We start from the raw sequence: 22,048 nt of genomic DNA, 5'->3' as shown, positions 1-22,048 counted from the left end.
TGGGGGGACAAATCATCCATTTATGGCAGAATTTTAATGTATTTGATGGTTGGGTACAGCTCCAGACCCCAGGTGTGAGGATGTTATCTATTGTATGGATGTAATACATTTCCTTTCTAAAATCTAAAAAATTCTGTCCCCAGGGCTTCTGGATAAGTGATTATGAACCCGTAGTGTGGTTCTCACACTTTAATGAAAGAACTTTAGGTTTTGATGTTGGTGAAAGTAGAAACACTGAGCTTGATACTTTTGTTCTGGTATCCAAAGGAAAAGAATTCTAAGGGTGGCCTGGTACTTTCCACCACTGCTGGAAGTTCTGGAAGGCTTCCTACCAGACTCTGTGACACATGGGATTTTAATCTTCATGTCCTAAAATTGAGTCCAGAGAATTGTCCTGGATTTAATGTTACTTCCTTGGTGTGTGTGTGTATATGTTCTGCTTGCTTATATGTTGATTCTGTTTGTTCTGCTGTTATTTTTTTTTAAGCTGAGGGTACTTTTTCAAGTTGGTTTGTTTGTTTGTTATATGAATAGATTATAAAACCATCTGAATGGAGTCATGGGCTGTGGGCATGTGAGTTCAATTTCTTTAACTGTCTGTTTTTAATCTCATGTAAATTTCTAGAAGTTTAGAGATTGAAGTAATGTGTTTTTTGTTGGGGGGGATGTGAATCATGACTGGACTTCTTGGGGGTTTTAATAGAACAAGTTTCTTAAAATTGGAATACCAATCAATAATTAGTATAGGGGATCTTGATTTAGAATTAGGCAAAGGTCTCAGGGCCCTTGAACCTTCTGATATCCTACACAACATTTTCTCTGCAACTTTGAATGTGTCTTTTTTTTCCTTTTTCTGGAAAGAGGGAATCACTGTTTTTTATCAGATTCTTAAAGGACTGTAAGACAAAGAAGCCAGGGACACCTGGCTGGCTCAATCGAAAGAGCATGCAACCCTTGATCGCAGTGTTGTGAGTTCAGCCCCACTTTGGCTATAGAAGATTACTTTTTTTTTTATATTATGTTAATCACCATACAGTACATCCCCAGATTCCGATGTAAAGTTTGATGCTTCATTAGTTGCGTATAACACCCAGTGCACCATGCAATACATGCCCTCCTTACTACCCATCACCAGTCTATCCCATTCCCCCACCCCCTCCCCTCTGAAGTCTTCAGTTTGTTTCTCATAGTCCATAGTCTCTCATGTTTCATTCCCCCTTCTGATTACCCCCCTTTTCTTTATCCCTTTCTTCCCCTACCGATCATCCTAGTTCTTATGTTCCATAGATGAGAGAAATCATATGATAATTGTCTTTCTCTGCTTGACTTATTTCACTTAGCATTATCTCCTCCAGTGCCGTCCATGTTGCAGCAAATGTTGAGAATTCGTTCTTTCTGATAGCTGAGTAATATTCCATTGTATATATGGACCACAGCTTCTTAATCCAGTCATCTGTTGAAGGGCATCTCGGCTCCTTCCATGATTTGGCTATTGTGGACAATGCAGCTATGAACATTGGGGTGCATATGGCCCTTCTCTTTACTACGTCTGTATCTTTGGGGTAAACACCCAGTAGTGCAATGGCTGGGTCATAGGGTAGTTCAATTTTTAACTTTTTAAGGGACCTCCACACTGTTTTCCAGAGTGGCTGTACCAACTTGCATTCCCACCAACAATGTAGGAGGGATCCCCTTTCTCCACATCCTCTCCAACAATTGTTGTTTCTTGCCTTGTCTATCTTTGCCATTCTAACTGGCGTGGTGGTATCTCAGTGTGGTTTTGATTTGAATTTCCCTGATGGCTAATGATTTTGAACATTTTTTCATGTGTCTGTTTGGCTATAGAGATTACTTGAAAATAAATACATAAATGTAAAAAAAGACAAAAATACTCAAGAATTGACTTAGGATTTCAGTCCTAGGCTAATCCATCAGTTTTTTTTAAAAAAAATCTTTCTAAAAAAATAGAGACAAATTCATCTCAATTGCTGGATAACTTGTGCCTTTATTTTTTTATGTGCACATGGGCATTCCTGTCTATTTGATCTTGAACTAATTAAATCCATCTAATTGATGAATAGATGGAAAATGCCTGCCTCCAAAAATTCATTTCATTCCCTTACTCTCATCTCTATCTGCTACTCATTTAAAATTTCTAATCTTCCCACATCCAAAAAGCATTTGGAATTATAGTCTTCTTTCAAGACATATCAAATGCCTCCTCCTTTGCAAACTCACTCCTGAATGTAATTGTGCCTTCCTCGGCAACACCACGGCCATATCCCGTCAGAGTGAGTCTGTGCTTCTTCCAGCATTTGTCCTTTCTTCTTGTCATCCTTTCACCCTTGCCTTTCCCCAGGCATTAGTTTGTCACTTCCACTCGAGGGTGCAATGGGCAGTGACTTGCATATCACAGGCCCAAGAACTGTGTCTTTTTCATGTCTTTTTCATGGCGGTGCCTCAATAAATGTTTGAATTAAAGTAGGGAACGTCTTCATTCCATATACTAGGAAATTAAAATCATAGTCTCCGGGAGGCCTGGGCAGCTCAGTCGGTTAAGCGTCTGCCTTCAGCTAGGGTCATGATCCCAGGGTCCTGGGATCGAGTCCCGCATCAGGCTCCCTGCTCAGCGGGGAGTCTGCTTCTCCCTCTGCCTTCTCTGCCTACTCTGCCTGCCGCTCTCCCTGCTTGTGCTCTCTCTGGGACAAATAGATAAATAAATTTTTTTAGAAAAATCATAGTCTCAGAGTTAATCCATTTTTTCACTTATTATTTTTTAGTATCTTAAAACCATTGGTACATCCAAACTGACAGCATGTTTTTCTTTTCCAGTACTGCTGAATTAGGGCCCAAATACCTCAGTAGTAAAAACAAATTCTTATTTTCAAATATATCATGATAACTTAAAATGTGAGCCTATGGTTACCATGTTTGATCGGGCGTGTTCCGAGTTACAGGGCCTGTGACTAGAGCCATGAACTGTCAGAGCTGGCCAGAACTCCAGTCTAGTCCCGTGTGTTTTTTGGAGCCTCCAGAGCTTCCTTGAGATTATTTGGGGGGCCTGGGTGGGAGATGGGCCAGCCCCACTCTCTAATATAACCAGAGAAGCTCTGTTTTTAATTTTGTATTGGAGTTTTGGAATAAGTTGAAATTTGCTAAAAAGTGTTAATCAAACTCCCCTCTCGTCCCTCGTTGGCCAGTCTCCCATTTTACACCTAAGGACACTGAGGTCCAAGGCTGCTGTGTAGTTGCCTCAGATTTTATGCTCAGGACAGCCCAGCTGGGATTGAACCTAGTCTTGCCCGTCCTGACTCCTGGCCCAGACACTGTCCTCCTATTTAGCTGTACCTCAAATTTTCCTCCACTTTGTAGGTATCACTAGGGAATCAAGAAACATTGAGTGGGAGCTGTGTCAGGTTATGAGGATGCAAAAAGAGGTGAGCATGATGTCAAAACCTGCGTCATGGACAATGGTAGTTGACAGTAGCCACTGGTACCCGTATCTCCTCCTTTTATCTGAAATTGGTGCCTTCCAGATAATTCTGTGTCTAATGCCTCACACATAAAATAGCATATGTGATGGGAATGTTTTAAAACTGGGTTATGTTGGCGGTCATGAAACTATATACATTTATCAGAACTATTCATACCATGCAATTAAAATGGGTGATTTTTCTGGTATAAAAATTATATGTCATTAAAGCTGTTTAAAAAAATAAAGGCAAGAGGACACCTGCCCTCCTTAACTAATAGCAAAACTGGGCAGAAAACAAAATGGCCCCGTGAAACATTTTAAAGGCATACTGGTACTTTTTTATAAATATTTTCTCACCATGTTGGTTACACGTCAAGTCCACGGTCATTTATTGACCCCCTGCTATAGGCCAGTTCCTGAGGTAGCAAGGGAAGAGATAGGGGGAGAGGGAGTGACACAGATGCATAGGAAGAGGCTTTTTGAGTGGACGCAAGTTATAGTCAAGTGTTTCAGGGGAGGTAACTGGAAGTGTCCTCTTCCACTGAGTTCCTTCATGTCAGGGTGCCTTGTGCTTTGAGTGATAAATACCTATGCAGTCACAAAGTAGTGGTAAGCAGTACAGTTTTATGGAGTCATGTAACAAGGGGTCCAGAGACAGTCCCCCTGACATTGGTTAATTCAACAGACATCTCAGTGGTGTCAAGACTCAGAGTCCCCTCCTCTCTGAATTTCTTGGCTTTCCTCTCATGGTTGAAATATGACTGCAACAGTGTCAAACACTATACTGTCTTCCAATAAGGATGAAACAGTGTTAAAAGCAGAAAGGCAGGGGCAACTATTTTCCTCACAACCCTTTTTTAAATCAGGGGAAAAAATCTAACAGCCTCTTTCCCCACCCCCAGCAGATTTCCTCTCACATCTCATTGGCTGGAAGTAGATCACATGCCCAACCCTAAACCGATCACCAACAAAGGGGAGTGAGATTAACAGTATTTGCCTAGACATATCTCACTCATCTCTACAGCTGTGGGTGGTTCCCTATTCCCAAATGTAATACCTGATTGCAGCAGGATTATATGAACTGAGAAGAGAATGGGGAATGGCTCCTGTGAACCAATGTCTACCACACTTAATGAACTTTTTTGATGGAAAGGAATAGAAACAATGCTTGTTTTTTCCTTTGTTGACCACAGGTACCTTATCTTGTTTGTAAAATATTTCCATGATTTCGATCCAATGAATTATTCTTCAAACTGGGACTCTGAGGGCAGTTCTTCAATAATGCTCTATTTGTTTCAGTGTTATAAGTTTTGAGGTTGGGGAGTCATATTTCACTAGCACAGTCAATAGGAAAATTGGTAAAGAGCTGTCATTATCCAATTTAAAGATGCTTAACTTTTTCCCTCCTTTTAGAATATTTGGCTGATTCAGAAAGGGAGGTTTGCTATTATTAATTAAAGAGAGATGAAACGTTAGTAACTCTGTGGACCTAGGAATCTTTAGGCAGGTTAATATTGATGGGATTTAGAACTAGTGCCCCTCAGCGCGGCTGAATGAGCAAAAGGCATCAGGGGCCCAGAGTGCCTAAGATAGAAGGTTTCTAACACTAGGATAGGGGATGTAACTAATATACTCTGTCTGTTGGACAGAAAGCAAAAACATTTGCCACAGAAAGTGAGTCCCTCTTTTTCCCTGCCCTCTTTCCTCCCTGCCCTCCCATCATATCTGAACCAACCCGAGACCACAGTGTGTCTGTATTACAGATCTTTTTATTGCCTTTATTTTGTACATCACTCTCTTTGATTGATGTGACATTAATCATAATAAGCCCCCTCCCACATTTCAGTCATATAAATTGTACTAGGGACAGTATAATTGATACTTGTGTATATAGCTCTAAGTTATGATCGGTCTGCTGCAACCGGCCTGATCCTTGGGAAATATCTAAGGCCTTTCAAAGCCATTGCAATTGTTGACTTAGCTGGAGAATAATAAATGCCTGTCCCAGTAGATACTAATTCTCTGGAATTTTTCTTTCTACCTTCTGTCCTAAGTCATCGAACCCCACTTTTCCAAGTTTTACTTTCCCGGCTACCTGATGAATGCTTTTGGTCTCTTCTAAACTGGTGCTTTTGTGTAAATAGAGAAGATTTGACATCAGATAGGTTTTCTTTTTTTTAAGTTTATTTATTTATGCAATCTCTACACCCAACATGGGGGCTCGAACTCACGACCCCGAGATCAAGAGCCACACACTCTTCTGACGGAGCTAGCCAGGCACCCCTAACATTGGATAGACTTTTTTTTTAAAGATTTTATTTATTTATTCATTTGACAGAGATACAGACAGCCAGCGAGAGAGGGAACACAAGCAGAGGGAGTGGGAGAGGAAGAAGTAGGCTCCCAGCGGAGGAGCCCGACGCGGGGCTCGATCCCATAACATCGGGATCACGCCTTGAGCCGAAGGCAGACGCTTAACCGCTGTGCCACCCAGGCGCCCCTGGATAGACTTTCAAAAGCATATCACTGATGGCGCATTTGAACTGGTTTTCAGTGGCTTTAGTGTTTTTCTCTCTTTGGTGTACATCCTTGCTGATGAACATCCCCACCTAAATAGGCAGGTTCCCACAGAGAGGCCATGGGACGTGTTTGAACAAGTTTGTCTCCCCAGTATACGCATGTGTATAAAGAACATTTAGTGGGTATTTGTTGGCTGTTTGTGGTTGACACACGTTCACATACCGATACCTGTCTCGGGAGATGTACCATAATGGGGTCTTTTTTATTGTTTCGAGTACCGTGTCAGCTTTGTAACATTACACAGATACCCTGTTTCTGATTTAGTGATATGTGGAAGGAGGCAGTGAGGGCGGGATTTAAGCTTTTTGCTCTTTGTAGATTATGTCTGCTTATTCATGCACCCAAAGAGTATATAAAATAAAGAGTACATAAAATATTCACCTGAGACCAAGGAAACCTTTTTGCTTTTCTGCCTGAGAGACACAAAGCAGTCAATTGCATTTGATGACATCACATGATTTGTGAGGGGAGAAAAATGAAGAGAATAAACAAGCATGAGCCCCAAATGAGCAATCTGAGGTAGTCTCCTGAGGGTGACCCTTTCTTTTTGCAGTCGTATCCTGTCTGTTAAGTGTGCTTTTCCCTGAAGTTAGCATGAGAGAGGGCATCTTTTCCTGGGCCAGCTCATTAGCTGAAGCATTGTAAACATTGTGTTTTCTTTTCTTCTTACAGCCAAGGATTACTGCAAAGTAATATTTCCATATGAGGCACAGAATGACGATGAATTGACAATCAAAGAAGGAGATATAGTGACTCTCATCAATAAGGTAAGCTAAGGTTCCCTCCTGCCTTTAAAACTGCGAACAGCTTCGAGGCATTGACTGGACAATGCAAGCTTTTGTTTTAGGCCTTGAAACACTTGATTTTCACTCCCTGAACTTCCGAGGAAGAATCTTGCATCTTTCTTCTTGATCAGGCTAAGCCCAATGTATCCAGGTGAATGAATGAACTTGAAAACTGAATAGATTCTATTGGCCTTGGAGCCAGCTGCAGACTGGCATGGCCCGGTGGAAAACTCCATCCTGGAATGTCTAACCCAGAAGGCAGCCTGCTTGTCTGGAGAGCCCGCCCTGCACAGCAGCCCTGGCTGCAAAGCTGTATCATGAGGTATCCAAAGAGGGGCTTTAAAAAGGCAGGTCATGCCTCACAGGCAGCAAATGCATAAAGAATGTGTGCTGTTCAGATCAAAGACAGGTAGCGTGCCTGAGAGAATTTTGCTTGTCTTGTCTGGGCTAAGAAGATTGGATGATTTTATTATCATTACAGGCAGAGCCCTGTAAACATACAGAGAGCTATAAAATCTGTGTGAGGTGATACAGTTTAACAGGGCCTGGACCGTGTACTATTGATGCTTTCATGCAATGGTACTCACCAAGTGGGCGGTTGAAAAATGTATTATTTAAATGATTCTTAGAATATATGGTGTTTTGTTTGAGATACTGGATTCTCATGATGGTCGAATATGATGAAAAGCTAGAGCCATCTTTAAGATGTGTAAGGTGGCTTTATTCTGAGGTCCAAGTGAGTGGCAGGGAATGCCTGACACTCTTGGTACAAGCGTGAGGTGGGGATCATCATGGCTGCCTGTGCTCGTGCAGGGCTAGAAAGCACTGGCAGAGTGGAGAGTGCAGGGAAAGGGGAGAGAGAACAGGGGTTAGGGTGGGGGAGGTAGGCCCGGGGTCTCGCTTCTGTGGCCATTACTGAGAGGGAGGGGATCACGGTATTTGCCTGCCCCCCTTCCCCCACCCCCATGTGTGTCCATACAGTGATGGGTACAATTTGCCTTTATAGTCCACGACACTTACCTTTAAGAAATGTTGTAGAAGTTGTGTGTTTTAAGAGCCTGGGCCAAAGATGCCAGGGAATTAATGACCCCAGAGGTTAAGCAGCTCACCAAGGTCAAATTATTTTAGGGAGAGAGCTGGCCTTATCCATATGACAGTGGTATGCTAGACAGTGCTAAGAACACCTTTCTGGAGTAGCAAACTACTCCCAGCGCTGCTGAGGGGACAAGAACTTGCTCATTGTTTCACCTGTAAGCTGTTCTCCCTGCATTCATTTTAGCATATTTCTCTAAGTGTTTTCTGTGGCAGGAGGAAATCAGAACAGGGTAAAATGCAGCCCTTCTTGTTCCTTTCTGCCAGGGAGGCAGAAGTGATTCTTCTCTTCTTTTCCACCCTTCCCCTCATCCTTTCAGGTGGCTTCTGCGAGGCACGTTTCCTATTTTGAACCATACCCTTCACGAAACGCTCAGAATAAAGAAGTTGTTAAATAGGTATAAAGCATAATACGAATACTTCGATAATTAGCACAGATACTTCGTTTTAATCCTACAGAGAAAAGGGTAGATCGCTTTCCCCTGTGATGATGAAGCAACCAGAGATCGCAATAACCCATTCTTTGCAATGGCGGATGGGGCACTTTACTGTTTTTGTGTTTCTTTTCTTTCCGTGAGGGGCAGCCTCTTTTTAACTGAAAACCAGATGTATCAATAATATTTAATAAGGTTTTGGGGGGAAAAAGCCCACCACGGATGGTCTCTTATCTGAATACATCTATTTCTACCTTAATATATTATATCCCTGTCCTTGTCATTTGATTACATATGATGAGAACACATTCATCTTGATGTTTTTGTTCTTACCAGCTTGAGATCCAGTCTGATAAAAAGAATTAAATTTTTCTAAAGAGCTTAGTCAGAAAGAGACTCTTTCATCATTCCATCCTCCATGCACACGGCCGGGAGAAAGGAATGGAAGGCTGTGGAAGGCTGCTCTCAGGAGTGTCCAGGGGATTGTGCCCGATGTCTCCGCTTTCAAAGCTTCAAGCAATTAGGCGCAGTTTAGAAACTGAAGCAGCCGGTAGATAGTATTACGACATTTGCAAAATGTGACCTTGTTATCCTTGCCATACACTTGGTCCCTTGACCTGACCCATGCCCTGCCCCTGCTCCTCAGGCCAAGAACGCCTGTGTCATTCTCACTCTTGCTCCCCTTCCTTCAGCCCTGCCCTCCCTCGTGAGCCCAGTGGCACCAGAACCTAGCGATTCTGCCTTCCTGCATCCCTGCCTCTTCGTGTCCATGGGAGAGCCAGGCCCAGGCGGAGTCTGTGCCTCCTTCCTCTCCCAGCTTCCTCCATGGGACTTGCTCCAGAGGAGAACCCTGGGGAGTCCAGGGGTGGAGGGATGCTAGCACCCCAGCCTCTTTTTATCACACCCTGATGGTGCTTTGCTCATGGGACCCCTCTGCTCCAGTGAAAGTCTTTAGCAACTTTCCTCTCCTTTATCGTCAAATCGAGCTAGATTCTCCTGGCACTCATTTGCCTGGCTGCTCTGGCCTCAGTCTGGCTTTCTGGCCTTGGTCCACATCACTGTTCTACAACAAGCTCTCCTGGGATGTCCCCATCCTGCTCGTGCATCTTCCCCAATTTGACCCAGGCCATGTTCCTGCTGCCCAGGAGACCCCCTGCCAACCCACTAAGTTGGTTTTTCAATAGCTAAAAATACAACCAGTCTTAACTCATGCTGCATTAGGTACCTGGGCCCATTTTTAGCTCGTTACTTAAGAGTGCACCCTGTGCACTATTAATTTTGTTTTTATTATTATTTTATATGGTCTGTGAAATCAGGTCTCTTGGCATCCTGTCCTTCAGCAGGTTTTGAGTTTTATTCTCATAAAATATCTGCCAGCTTTGACCTAGCATTCCACTTGGTTGGAAGCATTTTAAAATGACAATTGCCATGCAGGCTACCAGCTCAGAGAAACCAAGGTTTGAATTCTGGCAACACCATTCATGGCTATGTGTCATTGGGCATTTCACTTAACCCCTCCGAGCCTCAGTTTCCTCAGCCAGAAAGCAGACCTCACAGGGCGGCTTTGAGGATTTGCTAAGGTGCTATGTATACATGAATTGTCACTTCAACTTTGGCCGCTCTTTCTCTGACCTCGGAAACGGGGAAGGAAGGGCTCTTGTGACTGGGCCCATTTTGCTGCTGGGGCAGGAACACCATGATATGAGGTGGGTAACAGTGGTGGAAGATTTGCCTGAAAATAGCTCAGAATTGACAGTGGGTGAGATTTCAGCAAGAATTTGGAGAAAAAAATATGCTGTAAGTATTTTGCTTGCTGAAAAGTGGGAGGAAATGTAGTCTGAGTCTGTCACACCCTGCTGATGTCATAGAAAATTCTCACATCTTCCTCAGAGTTAAAGGATCACCTAGAAATTCATTTAGATGAATATGTGCTGTTGATATTGTAAAGAGAAGAGCCTCACTATGATCTGTTTCAAGTGTATTTTGATATGCTTCTTTATTGTATGTATGAGTTGAGATGAAATACCTGAATCATTGTTGTCTAAATTCGACTTCTTTGGCTGGAGAGGTTCTCGATTTACCCCAAATTCCACTGGTGTTTTCTTTCAGAGTCATCTAAGGTGGTTTCCCTTTGACCTGTTTTTCTGTGCTGTGGCAGGAGTCACAGGGCAGGCGTTGCCCTCATTTTTAGCCCTAGATTGTCATTTCATGTAGCTTTCTAGAAAATGACTCAGACACCCTTAGTGGGAGCCTGTAAGCCCTCCACGGTTCCTGAAATAATGTGCAAAGACCTGAACTATTTGTGTGTGTCCCTGGAAACTGGGATGAAATGTGGCAATCCAAATGGTTTGTTTTTTAGTTTATTTATAAAGAATTCTTGTGGATTTGGGAACATTTCCACTTGCACAGAACACACCTGTGTTTAGCTTTTATTTCTAGTCACTCAAAAATAGCTTCTTCATCTGTGTTTCTGCCGCCCCCACCCCTGCCTTCGTGATTTGTGCTCAGAACATGGTTAAAAGGGTTCAGAAGCCTTTGGGTCTGGTTTCCAACCAGAGAAGCTCCCTGGAGAAAGGCCGAGAGCAGCCTGGTGCAGGCCAGGCTGGGTTCAGCTGCAACGGTGGCTGTCACCGGGCACTCCTTGCTCTGACCACTGCAACCTTGGGGAGAGAGAGCCCAGCTGTGTAGAGGGCCGATGTTCCTGCCCTCAGCCGAGAGCATCCTGGCCTCAGCCCCCCTAACCTGGAAGGAAGGGCTTCCCAGGTGATCCCTTTGTAAACAGGGATCTTTAAGTATGTATTTCTGATTAAAAACTCTGCTGAGTAGCCGTGTCTTCAACCCCTCACAAAGCAGACACAACACCCGCCCCCGTTTCTTCATGGGTGTAAGCCTATCTGAGAACATGAAGGTAAACACTAAGAAAGATAATATTATTGATAAAAATCATGGAGCAGTGGAGATGGAAGGGAGGGGAAGGAAACTGATAGAGGCACCCTAAAGAAAGAGGGAAGCCGGAAGATTAGATAAAGGTAGAAACGGAAGAAAAAATATAAAGGGGGGCGCCTGGGTGGCTCAGGCGTTTAAGCGTCTGCCTTCTGGGGTCATGATCCCGGGGTCCAGGGATCGAGTCCGGCTCCCTGCTCAGCGGGGAGCCTGCTTCTCCCTCTGCCTGCTGCTCCCCCTCCCCCCACTCATGCTCTCACATGCTTTCTCTCTCAAACGAATAAATAAAAAAATCTTAAAAAAAAAAAGAAAAAATACAAAGTGAGAGTTTCACCTTTTCCTCAGGATATATCAAACCAGGAAGCCTTAAATATTTGGAGCTTGACCTGCCGTGAGGGCGGAGTTCGGACTGCACACTAGCTAACCAGCTTCCTTCATCTCTACCCTCCTCCTTTCTAGACAACTCTTGAGCATCTGACTTAATAGTGGGTCAATTAATGTGCGCGGCCACAGCTTCCCAGGGCAGAACCCTTCCGGGGTGGCTAGCAGCAGGAGCCCAGGGCCCCTCGTCGCTGTTCCCTTCCCGCCTGGCGGCCCTGGAATTTAGGTGGGACCGCGGCTGTCCTGTGCAGATCGCCGAGAAGGAACGGAGGCCTAGAGTGCGGACGCGACTTTCCCAGGGTCTCCAAGCACGGCAGGGGCAGAACCAGGGCAGGGGTGTGCTGCCTGAGCTGCCTGTGGGGCTGTCGGATGCTCCTAGAAGGTGGGGCTCGGGCGCTCCCGGAGGTGACTTGTCTACTCACAGAGTCATCCTCTGTTGCTGGATATCTAGGGCAAGCGCCTATCGCATTTTCTTTCTACCTTAATGGCATTATCATTATTTAATCAGGAAAAGGGTATTACCATGCCATTACCCCATCTGCTTGCCTGTTGGTATCCACGGTTGTAGGGTCAGGATCATCCATGACTTTCTGATTCCACTGTCACCTCCGCAGAAATGAAATGATAATCAGTGCAGAGGAAGTGATGAGCTCGGCTCAGGGCTAATGTTGGTTCTTTCCGTGCCTGAAGCCCTCTTCTCCCCCTTCCTTCCGCTGTCTTCTGTGCCGGCAGATTTTGCCTTCTTCTTTTCTTCCGGCTGGGTACCCTTAGTTTTCTGCTTGCTTTTAGCATGAAAAAGAAAGGAAGGAAGGAATGAAGGAAGGAAGGAAGGAAGGAAGGAAGGAAGAAAAGAAAGAAAGGAAAGGAGGGAAGAAGGGGGGAGGGAAGGAGAGAAAGGTGGGAGTCCTGAGCTCCTTCTTTTTTTTTTTTTTTAAAGATTTTATTTTTATTTATGCGACAGAGATAGAGACAGCCAGCGAGAGAGGGAACACAAGCAGGGGGAGTGGGAGAGGAAGAAGCAGGCTCATAGTGGAAGAGCCTGATGTGGGGCTCGATCCCATAACGCCGGGATCACGCCCTGAGCCGAAGGCAGACGCTTAACCGCCGTGCCACCCAGGCGCCCCCTGAGCTCCTTCTTAAGTCATTCTGTGATTATATGTTCTTTTGTTTGTTCTAATGTTTATTTTCCCTTCCTGCCTCCCTCCGATTAATTCATTAATTGAAACATTTATTCACGAGAGAAATGTTTTCACACTTGCTTGCTTCCCACCCCACAGGAAGTAAGGATGTTTCCTCAAAGAGAATTGGTTTTAGGAATCTCAGGAAAGGTTCTCAAGCTGGTATAAGAAAGCCCATCAGCTAAATAGATTGCTGGTCTTGACCCTTTCTCTCTGCACTGCTGAAGATTTTAGCAGAGCTTAAATGCTAGGATTAAATGTGGTTTCAAGGGTGAGGAGTAAATTAGCAGGTGTCACCCTGAAAATGATGACACACTGACAGACCCATTAGAAGGACATGTTTTATGAGTGAATGAAGAACTTAAGCATAGGTCTGGATCATCTGGGTTTACACACATGTGAAGAATGCCAGTGTTCAGCAAATGAGTCATTTATGTCATAGGGTGTGTTTTTTGTGGTATGGCCCGTCTTGTTAGACTGCATATGTCCTTCCTGGAGACAGAAGTCACAATATATCTCTCCTCAGAGCATTAGAAATCCCAAGGAATATGGTTTGCTGCTGTTTTGTCTTCCTCTTTAAAGTAACCAGGACACTAGGACCGTTGAGAAGAATCCTGATACCCTAAGTACATTTGATCAAAACTCTTCTTCACTGAGCTCATTTATTAGCATAAACACAGTTTAAAATTACATGAGGTTGGTAAACATAGGACTTGAGGTGGTAGAAAATTTTTCTTTAGTTTACCAGTAGACAGTCAAAACAGTACCACCCCCAAATTTTGACGGCCATGATGGCAGATTTTTCATAGACAGATGAGTTTGCCGTTGATAAGACTCTCCAGCTTTCTCCGCCTCCACAAATGATGTAAAACTGTTGAAAGGGACCCTGCATTTGTTCGGCCTGACAGGCATCTCCATGCAGAGTGCTGTTTTAGCGGCAGGACATTAGTAGTCCGTGCGACACCATCTTCGGATGCTTTTCTCCTGCAACACACAGAAAACCTGCAGGTGTCTTAAGGAATTAGAGAAACTCTTACAGTTTTCTGTTTCCAACCTTTCTGTTTGTATTACTCAGAGAGGGCCATTGTGAGAATTAAATGAGTTGTTGTGGCTCAAAGCACTTTAGAAATATAAAAGTTGAATTCTCGTTACTGCTCTGAGAAGTTATTATGGGAAGAAGAAAAAACAAATGCCCAGTGACTGGAAGTTTTTACTTCACATATTGAACTGTCCTGAAATTCAGTTCAGCACTTTCCCTGAAATTCCCCTTTATTACTTATTTTTTTACTTTTCTTAGGATAAAAGTAATTTATTATGGTTATATAGCCTCCTATTAATCTCAAAGCTTTTCACATTCACATGTGAATTTTATTAAAACATGCTTTTCTGAGATGGAAAGTGGCGTGGTATGCACTTTTAAATAGCACTTTAAAACTATATAAATAATACTTATTCTTAGGGAAAAATGAGAAGACAATAGATAAATAGATAAATACTAAGAAAAGCCAAAATCACCTGTGACCTCACCACCTTCAGATTACCTCTCAGTATTTGAGCTGTGTTCTTCCAAATGTTTAATACACAGAGACACACACAATTTACAGTTCAAAATAAAAACAAGATCATATCACACGCACTATTTTGTAATCCTCTTTTTTCAAAAAAGATCATGCCTGTCTTTGGCAGCATGGTTAAATGGTTCCTTAGAATCCTATTGTATGAAATACTGCAGTTCTTTTATGTTTAGCTTGTTCCTAGGTTTTCCTTATTTTAGACCATGTTGCGTGCATCATCACTTGGTGAATTCTTGTGCATGTAATTAGTTCTGCCACTTTCTACTACTTGTATAACCTTGGGAAGATGGCTCAGTTTCTCTGTGCCTCAGTTTCCACATCTGTGAAATGGGGATGATGATAGTACCTACCTCTTGGCATTGCAAAGATTAAATGAGTTGAAGTAGGTAAAGCACTTAGCATGCCTCACTCAGAGTAAGTGCTATAAAAATGTTAATAGTTGTTATTATTTCTTGATGATAAATAGCTAACTGTAATGCTGCCTCAGTTCCTTTTAAACGTATTTGAGTGATGTTATGAAAGATAGTGCCAATTTAGCCTCCCCACAGGAGTGTGTGCAAATATGTTTTCCTATCCGTGTCATCCTTGGATATTATCATTCTTTCTAATCTCTGCTAATCTGATAGGTGTTTGCATTTTTTAAAATGATTACTCAAGTTGAAAATTTTATGTGTCATTTTCCATTTGATTTTTATAAAAATACCTTATATTCATGACATTAACCTGTCATCTTTCACATTACAAATGTTTTTTCTTAGTTTATGACTCAGAGAGATATTTAAGAAAAATATCATTAACAATAAATACCTTTTAGACTTAAATTTTATCCATTTTCTGGTTAACTAGATAATGCAGTACAATTTATCCTTTTAAGAATAGTTTTACTTAAGGCTTTTATATTTTAGTCCTAGTTGGAAAGGGTAGCTGGCTATTAAATGCATTCCTTTTCTGCCTTCCTCAGGGCTTTCAGAGGTTCTATTTAAAGCTTCTGTCCTTACAAGCGTTCTTTTTCACAGTGGCATTCAGAGAGCCCCTGAGGTTCTGCATGGATGTATATAAGGACCCTCATATTCTAGATCAGAGCTTGGCCAACTTTTTCTGTAAAGGGCCAGAGAGTAAACATTTTAGGCTTGATGGTCTTTGTTGCAACTATGCAAAAGCAGTCGTAGAAGTAAATGAATGGGCATGGCTGAGTTCCAATAAAACTTTATTTATAGATACTTAAATTTGAATTTTGTGTGATTTTTCACATGCCTTGAAATATCCTTCTTTTGGTTTTTTTAAAACCACTTAAAAATGTATAAACCCTTCTCAGTGGGATGAACAGAAATACCTAGCAGGCCAGATTTGGTCCATGGGCTATAGTTTGCTGGCCCCCGAGATAGAATGTCTAGAAACAGACCCAAAAAGTACAGCCAATTAATTTTCAACAAAGCTGTAGGGAGAATTTAAGAAAGAAAGGATAGTCTTTTCAGAAATGGTGTTAGCACAATTGGAAATCCATAAGCAAAACAAAAACAAAAATACCCTAACCTAAACCTAATACATCATGTAAAAATTAGGATGGACTGAGTAGGTCGGCATGTACAACAGATCCACTCCGATGTAACATAGATCTACATGAAAACAAAAACCACAAAATGTTATTTATGAAAACATAGGAGAAGGAGTTGTTAGACATGACACCAAAAGCACAGTCCATGAAAGAAAATACTGCTAAATTGAACTTTGGCAAAATCAAAAACTTCCGCTCTGCAAAGATACCATTAAGAGAATGTTGGTTGACCTATTTTTCTTACAAGGCAATTTGAGCTTTGTTGAGTAAATAATTGCCTGATAAGTAATTGCATGAATTTCAAGGACCTTGGTTTTGTTCTCAGTCTTCCTGGGAATATGCTTTGTCACACAAGACTGCAAATCTCCCTTATCAGAGCCTTTCCCCCCAAGGTGGCAAACTAATGTAGCCACATTCTACCAGTCAGGCCTAGGCTCAGCTGAGCAGCCTGAGGGCCTAGATTTGACCTGGGAATTGTATCTCTCACTCACTGCACATGGCCTATAAGCTAAATTTGCTGAGTACAGAGAAAAAAGTCCCCCAAACAACATTTTATGCCAAGGAATAAGATTTCCTAATAGGAAAACTGAAATATAGATTTGTCTGGTGAAGAATGGAGGTGAAAGGTAGGAATTTAGGAATTTGCCAATAGTTGCTACAGCTGGCTTGGATGATCTTGACATTCATAATGATCATGGCTATGCCCTTTACCTCATATTCCTTCCTGGTCCTTATCTGTCAAATGAAGATACTCCCCCATCTTCATCCAAAACAGCTTTCTTTGTTACCTCTTAGAGGTGGTGCAGGAGATAAGAAAATCCCTTGAAACATAATGAAAGATGCTTTATAAATGTCAGTGTCTTTGTCAATGAAGCAAAATGATTTTTTTATTATATCTACTACCCTTTTAGTGGAAGAAAAGGCATGTGTCAGGATGCAGAATCGATACGGTTTTCTAAACATAAATGCAAATGAAAACTCAGCTATAATGCACATCCTTGAGAGGTAAACTGTGTTATTAGCCATGTGCTTTGGATGAGCCGAAAGTATCATTAGAAACAGCTTTCAAAATTTAGCATTAAATGGGTGCTTGGGTGGCTCAGTCAGTTAAGTGTCTGACTCTTGGTTTCGGCTCAGGCCATGATCTCATGGGTCGTGGGATCAAGCCCTGCAGTGGGGTCCGTGCTCATTAGGGAGTCTGCTTGAAGATTCTTTCCCTCTGCCCCTCCCTCCACTTGTGCACGCTCCCTCTTTCTCGCTCTCAAATAAATCTTTAAAAAAAAATTTAGCATTAAATGGTCATCTCAATGTAAATGACTTAACAAGTAGAAAATGGGAAATTTCTATTTTAAAAATTGCATAATTTTACATATTTGATTATGTTTAAATAGACCAAAAAAATGTACGTGTGCTTCCTTAATGAGTTGCGTTTTGTGTATGACTTGTTCACGTGCCTTCATGTGTTAACGTTAACATCATGCTGAAAGCCCAATCGTAAGTACACAGGAAAGGTCCTCTCTGCAAATATCTCATTTTCACAGGATCACTGATTTTTGAAGTAGATTTATGGGGGTACAAGGTCTTCCATTCTGATATTTAAAAAAGGCTAAATGCATAAGTATTTCCTGAAACTTTAGATTACATAACATGCAAATAAAATAATGAAATCAGTAAGCTATTCTTGTATATTTGTTGTACACAAACTGTATGGCCATGCCCCACAACTCTGGGAGATGCCCAGTGTGAATGGTGACCCTGGAGTTGGACCAGTACGGAAGTATCTGTTGGGTGCCGTTCTCTGAAGAGGCTCCAGATAGAAGCATCTTTTTCTAAGAGGGAAACAGGCTGTGAGTAACAAGGTCTTTGGGGCTTCTGCTCTGGCTTGTCTCCTATCAAAATCCCTCAGGCCTTCCTCATTCCTGCCAGCCTGCCTCTCATAGTGTCTGTGAAAGTTCTGTTCTCTTTCTGGGGACCGAGATTTGATTTCTGCTTTTTGTTCAGTTCTTAGTGACATCTGGACTCAAACGTTACTTCCGTGGCATTTCCTAACCCATGTGCTACGAGTGGGTTATGCAGTCTAGGGTGTGATCTCCTCAGCTCTCCAGGTGGATGGAAAGGGCCTTAGGTAGATGGAACCCCCCCCCCGGGTTGATGGCCTTCAACAACATTTGGCTTCCAACAATATGTCATCAAAAGATTATCATTTTATATGTGTGCCATTATCTGAAAAAAGTTGGGTGGCACTGACTTACTGCATGTATTTAAATTTATCATATAACGATGTTTAATACTGACTCTACTTTTCCTTAGGGAATATTCCACCTTCCCTGTTAGAGAAAGGTGCATATGACCAGCAGAGGAGACTCCAGGATAATTAAAAACTCTCGTATGTCTTTTCATTTTAGAAATTCTTTCTCTAGGACTTCTTTTGGGAATTAGACCTTGAAATAGCTCAGACTTTTAAAGATAGAGCTTCAAGTTCTATTAAATCTAGAAAAAAATAAATTCTAATTAAAGAAACAGTCTTTTTAAGCAAGCATAACTTCTGGTTGTAGCCACGATGGAGTCAGAGGTGTCAGGCTTACCCTCCTGCCACAGACACCTTTAAAATTAGACAAAATACAAGAAACCACTGTTTTTAGGCACTGGGTAATACATAGCTTGGTGATGTAATCCTTGAGAGAAGGATTCCACATCACCCCTCGCTTTTTCCTCGGGGGCACTTTCTAAATTGCGGCAGAGGGCAGTGGAACCCCAACAGAAAGCAGAAGATTCATTGAATCTTCTGGAAAGAAAGGAAACAGAGATTATAATTCAGGCCTGCCAAAGTGACTGGACTTTTCATGGCAGTGAATTGCTGAGGAGCGAGCTGTACAAAGAAAGGGCCCCAGAAGCCTATATATAGAAGTCCCTCGAGTCTTTTGCCAAATACTAAAGCTGTGCATCAACAGGGCAAGACTCCACCAGGCCTGGAAGAAAATCAGCATAAGGGCGTGGGTGGGCTGTGAGCTGAGGGAATATCCCAGAAGTCTCCAGGGATGGGAGATGTTAGAGTTCTGGCCAAGCAGGGTAGAAAAACTTTGCTGAACACCACTGGCATCTAACTGAGAACCCAGAAAAGGCAGTCTCAGGAACAGCACTACCCTAACCTACTCTAACAAAGCTTTAAGCCACATGTTGACGGGTCAAGCTGATCTACAAGTAACTTTCTTGCCATAGCAGAACTCAGCACGCTTGCAAGGAAGACCTCAAAATCCAGTCTCAACAGCATAGCTTGCACAGTTGTTGAGAACATACAATCACAAATTATGTATGAAGAAGCAGGAAAATGTGAGGTATGATGTGGGTGGGAGCATTTCTGAATAGTTTTCAGGCATCCATACATGCTTCGATTCATATTGGCATGACCAAGGGGAGGCTCAATTACTGCTCTTTATGTGTTCCTCATCCAGTTTTACATTACCAGTCATATAATATGTAAAACAGAAGCAGAGGTTAGTGTCGCAAAGACTCTAAGTTATTGCCCAATAAAAAGTCAGGATTTTTTACAAGTTGGATAAACTCTTTGAGGTCATGAGTTTCCAGTATCACAAAACAGTGAATGACTCCCTAAGCCTTGATGATCCTAGGATGTTGACATTTGGAATGTGACATTTTTCTTCCTTTAATTTCTTTCATCAGTGTTTTTATAGTTTTCATGGTATAGGTCCTTCACCTCCTTGGTTAAGTTTATTCCTAAGTATTTTATTATTTTTGGTGTAACTGTGAATGGGCTAGTTTTCTCAATGTCTTTCTGGTACTTCATTGTTAGTGTATAGAAATGCAACATATTTCTGTATATTAATATTGTGTCCTGTGGCCTTACTGAATTCATTTATCAGTTTGAGTAGTTTTGGTGGAGTCTAGGCTTTTCCATATAGAGTATCATCCAAATAGTGGAAATTTGACTTCTTCCACACTGGTTTGGATGCCTCTTACTTCTTTTTGTTGTCTGATTGCTGTGGGTAGGACATCCAGTACTATGTTGAATAGAAGTGGGGAGAGTGGACATCCCTGTCTTGTTCCTGACTTAGGGGAAAGGCTCTCAGTTTTTCCCCATTAAGGATGATGTTAGCTGTGGATTTTTCATATAAGGCCTTTATTATGTTGAGGTATGTTCCCTTCTAGACCTACTTTGTTGAGAGTTTTTATCACGAATGGATGTTACACTTTGTCAAATGCTTTTTCTGCATCTGTTGAGATGATCGTATGGTTTTTATAAACCTTTCTCTCGTTAATGTGATGTATCACATCAGTTTGTGAATATCAAACCACCCTGGCAATCCAGGAATAAATCCCACTTGATCGTGGTGACTGATTTTTTTAATGCACTGTTGGATTTGGTTTGCTGATATTTTGTTGAGGATTTTATGTTCATCAGGGATATTGGCATGTAGTTCTCTTTTATTGTAGTGTCTTTATCTGGTTTAGTGTCAGGGTAATGCTGGCCTCATAGAATGAATTTGGAAGCTTTCCTTCCTCTTCTATTTTTTGGAATAGTTTGAGAACAATAGGTATTAACTCTGCTTTAAGTGTTTGGTAGAATTCCCATGTGAAACCATCTGGTCCTGACTTTTGTTTGTTGGGAATTTTTTGATTGCTGATTCAATTTCATTGCTGGTAATCAGTCTGTTCAAATTTTCTGTTTCTTCCTGATTCAGTTTTGGGAGGTTATATGTCTCTAGGAATTTGTCCATTTCCTCTAGGTTGTCCAATTTGTTGGCATATAATTTTTCATAATATTCTCTTATAATCTTTTGTATTTCTGTGGCATCAGTTGTTATTTCTCTTCCTTCATTTCTGATTTTATTTATTTGAGTGCTCTCCCTTTTTTTCTTGATGAGTCTGGATTTATCCATTTTGTTTATCTTTTCAAAGAACCAGCTCCTGGTTTCATAGATCTGTTCTATTGGTTGTTTTAGTCTGGAATGTGACATTTCCATGAGTGAGTTTATCTCTGGGACTGTCTCCTTGGCTTTTCTCATGAAATGTGGTCTGCCAGGCATTTCTTCTGACATTGAGATAGACAGTAGTCTTCTTTTTCCCTCTTACCTCATAAACCATGATGTTGATGAGCTTGCTTTAATAACTGACTTACGGGGATGTTGGAAATTCTGAGTAGAAATCCCAGCCATGCAGAATAATTGCATCTCTTGGGGAGGTGTTAACAAGCGGAGGCAAAGCTGAGTGCTCCTGGGCTCTGGCTTCTACGGATCTTTCTCTCAAGAGCCCCCCTGAAGCTCCACGCAGAAGACGTTCATTAGTAAATATTAAACACTGCTTTCTCTATTGCTGGTTGGATGCTGAGGGTGTAAGACCCCCTCAGGACACTCTGAGGCTCACTTAACAGCCACACTGAAAGTGTGGAGCACTCACTTTCTCCAGCAGTGATATTTCAGTCATCAGAGAAGGCCATGAAAAATGTTTTTTCAGCCATGCTGGATAACTTCTGGGAAATTAGGAATTTCTGGGGACTGTGGGGATAGCCGACCACCAAGAGAAGTGACTGAGCAGAGTGCTTTTCTTTTTCATTTGGACTAGCACGTAAATCCATTTTAATCTTTCCATTGCTTGGTTTGATATGTCCATTTGTAAGCTATGCATTCCTTTCTGAACTCAAATATTTGGCACACTTACAGTGTCTGAGAAAATGTGGCATACATTTTGGAGGTAGTTTTTGTTTCCACAATTATAAACAAATAATTAATGTGGTATAGACCAATAGATGAAGCTTTCTTTTTTTAATGTGACTTTCTAAAACAGTAATCTCTACACCCAACATGGGGCTCTGACTCACAACCCTGAGATCAAGAGTCACATGTTCTACCGAAGAAGCCAGCCAGGCCCCCTTAGATGCAGCTTTCTTGTGTAGCTAATCTATACCTGCCTCTTCCTCCTTCAACTTGACCTCACTTTTGATGTTTGAAAATTGAGAGAAGGAGATCAATAGTCTGGGGGAAGATTGGGCCATCTATCATTTCATCCATTCAGCCAACATTTATTCAGAATTGA

The 22,048-nt window shown here is 41.9% G+C and overlaps 1 protein-coding gene across 6 annotated transcripts in view; it reads left to right on the top strand.

Moving 5' to 3' along the window:
* SH3KBP1 (SH3 domain containing kinase binding protein 1) overlaps nt 1-22,048 on the top strand; it is a 329,089-nt gene that overhangs the window by 237,217 nt on the left and 69,824 nt on the right. For all 6 annotated transcript variants that reach the window (XM_034649071.1, XM_034649072.1, XM_011236658.3 and 3 more), the window contains one exon: nt 6,728-6,822. In XM_034649071.1, coding sequence (XP_034504962.1) covers nt 6,728-6,822 — 95 coding nt within the window. The remainder of the gene's footprint in view (nt 1-6,727; nt 6,823-22,048) is intronic.

This window comes from Ailuropoda melanoleuca, chromosome X (genome assembly GCF_002007445.2).
Source record: "Ailuropoda melanoleuca isolate Jingjing chromosome X, ASM200744v2, whole genome shotgun sequence".
In the NCBI taxonomy this organism is placed as follows: domain Eukaryota; kingdom Metazoa; phylum Chordata; class Mammalia; order Carnivora; family Ursidae; genus Ailuropoda; species Ailuropoda melanoleuca.
Note: the sequence above shows the minus strand (reverse complement) of the source record. Positions and strands in the feature narration are given on the sequence as shown.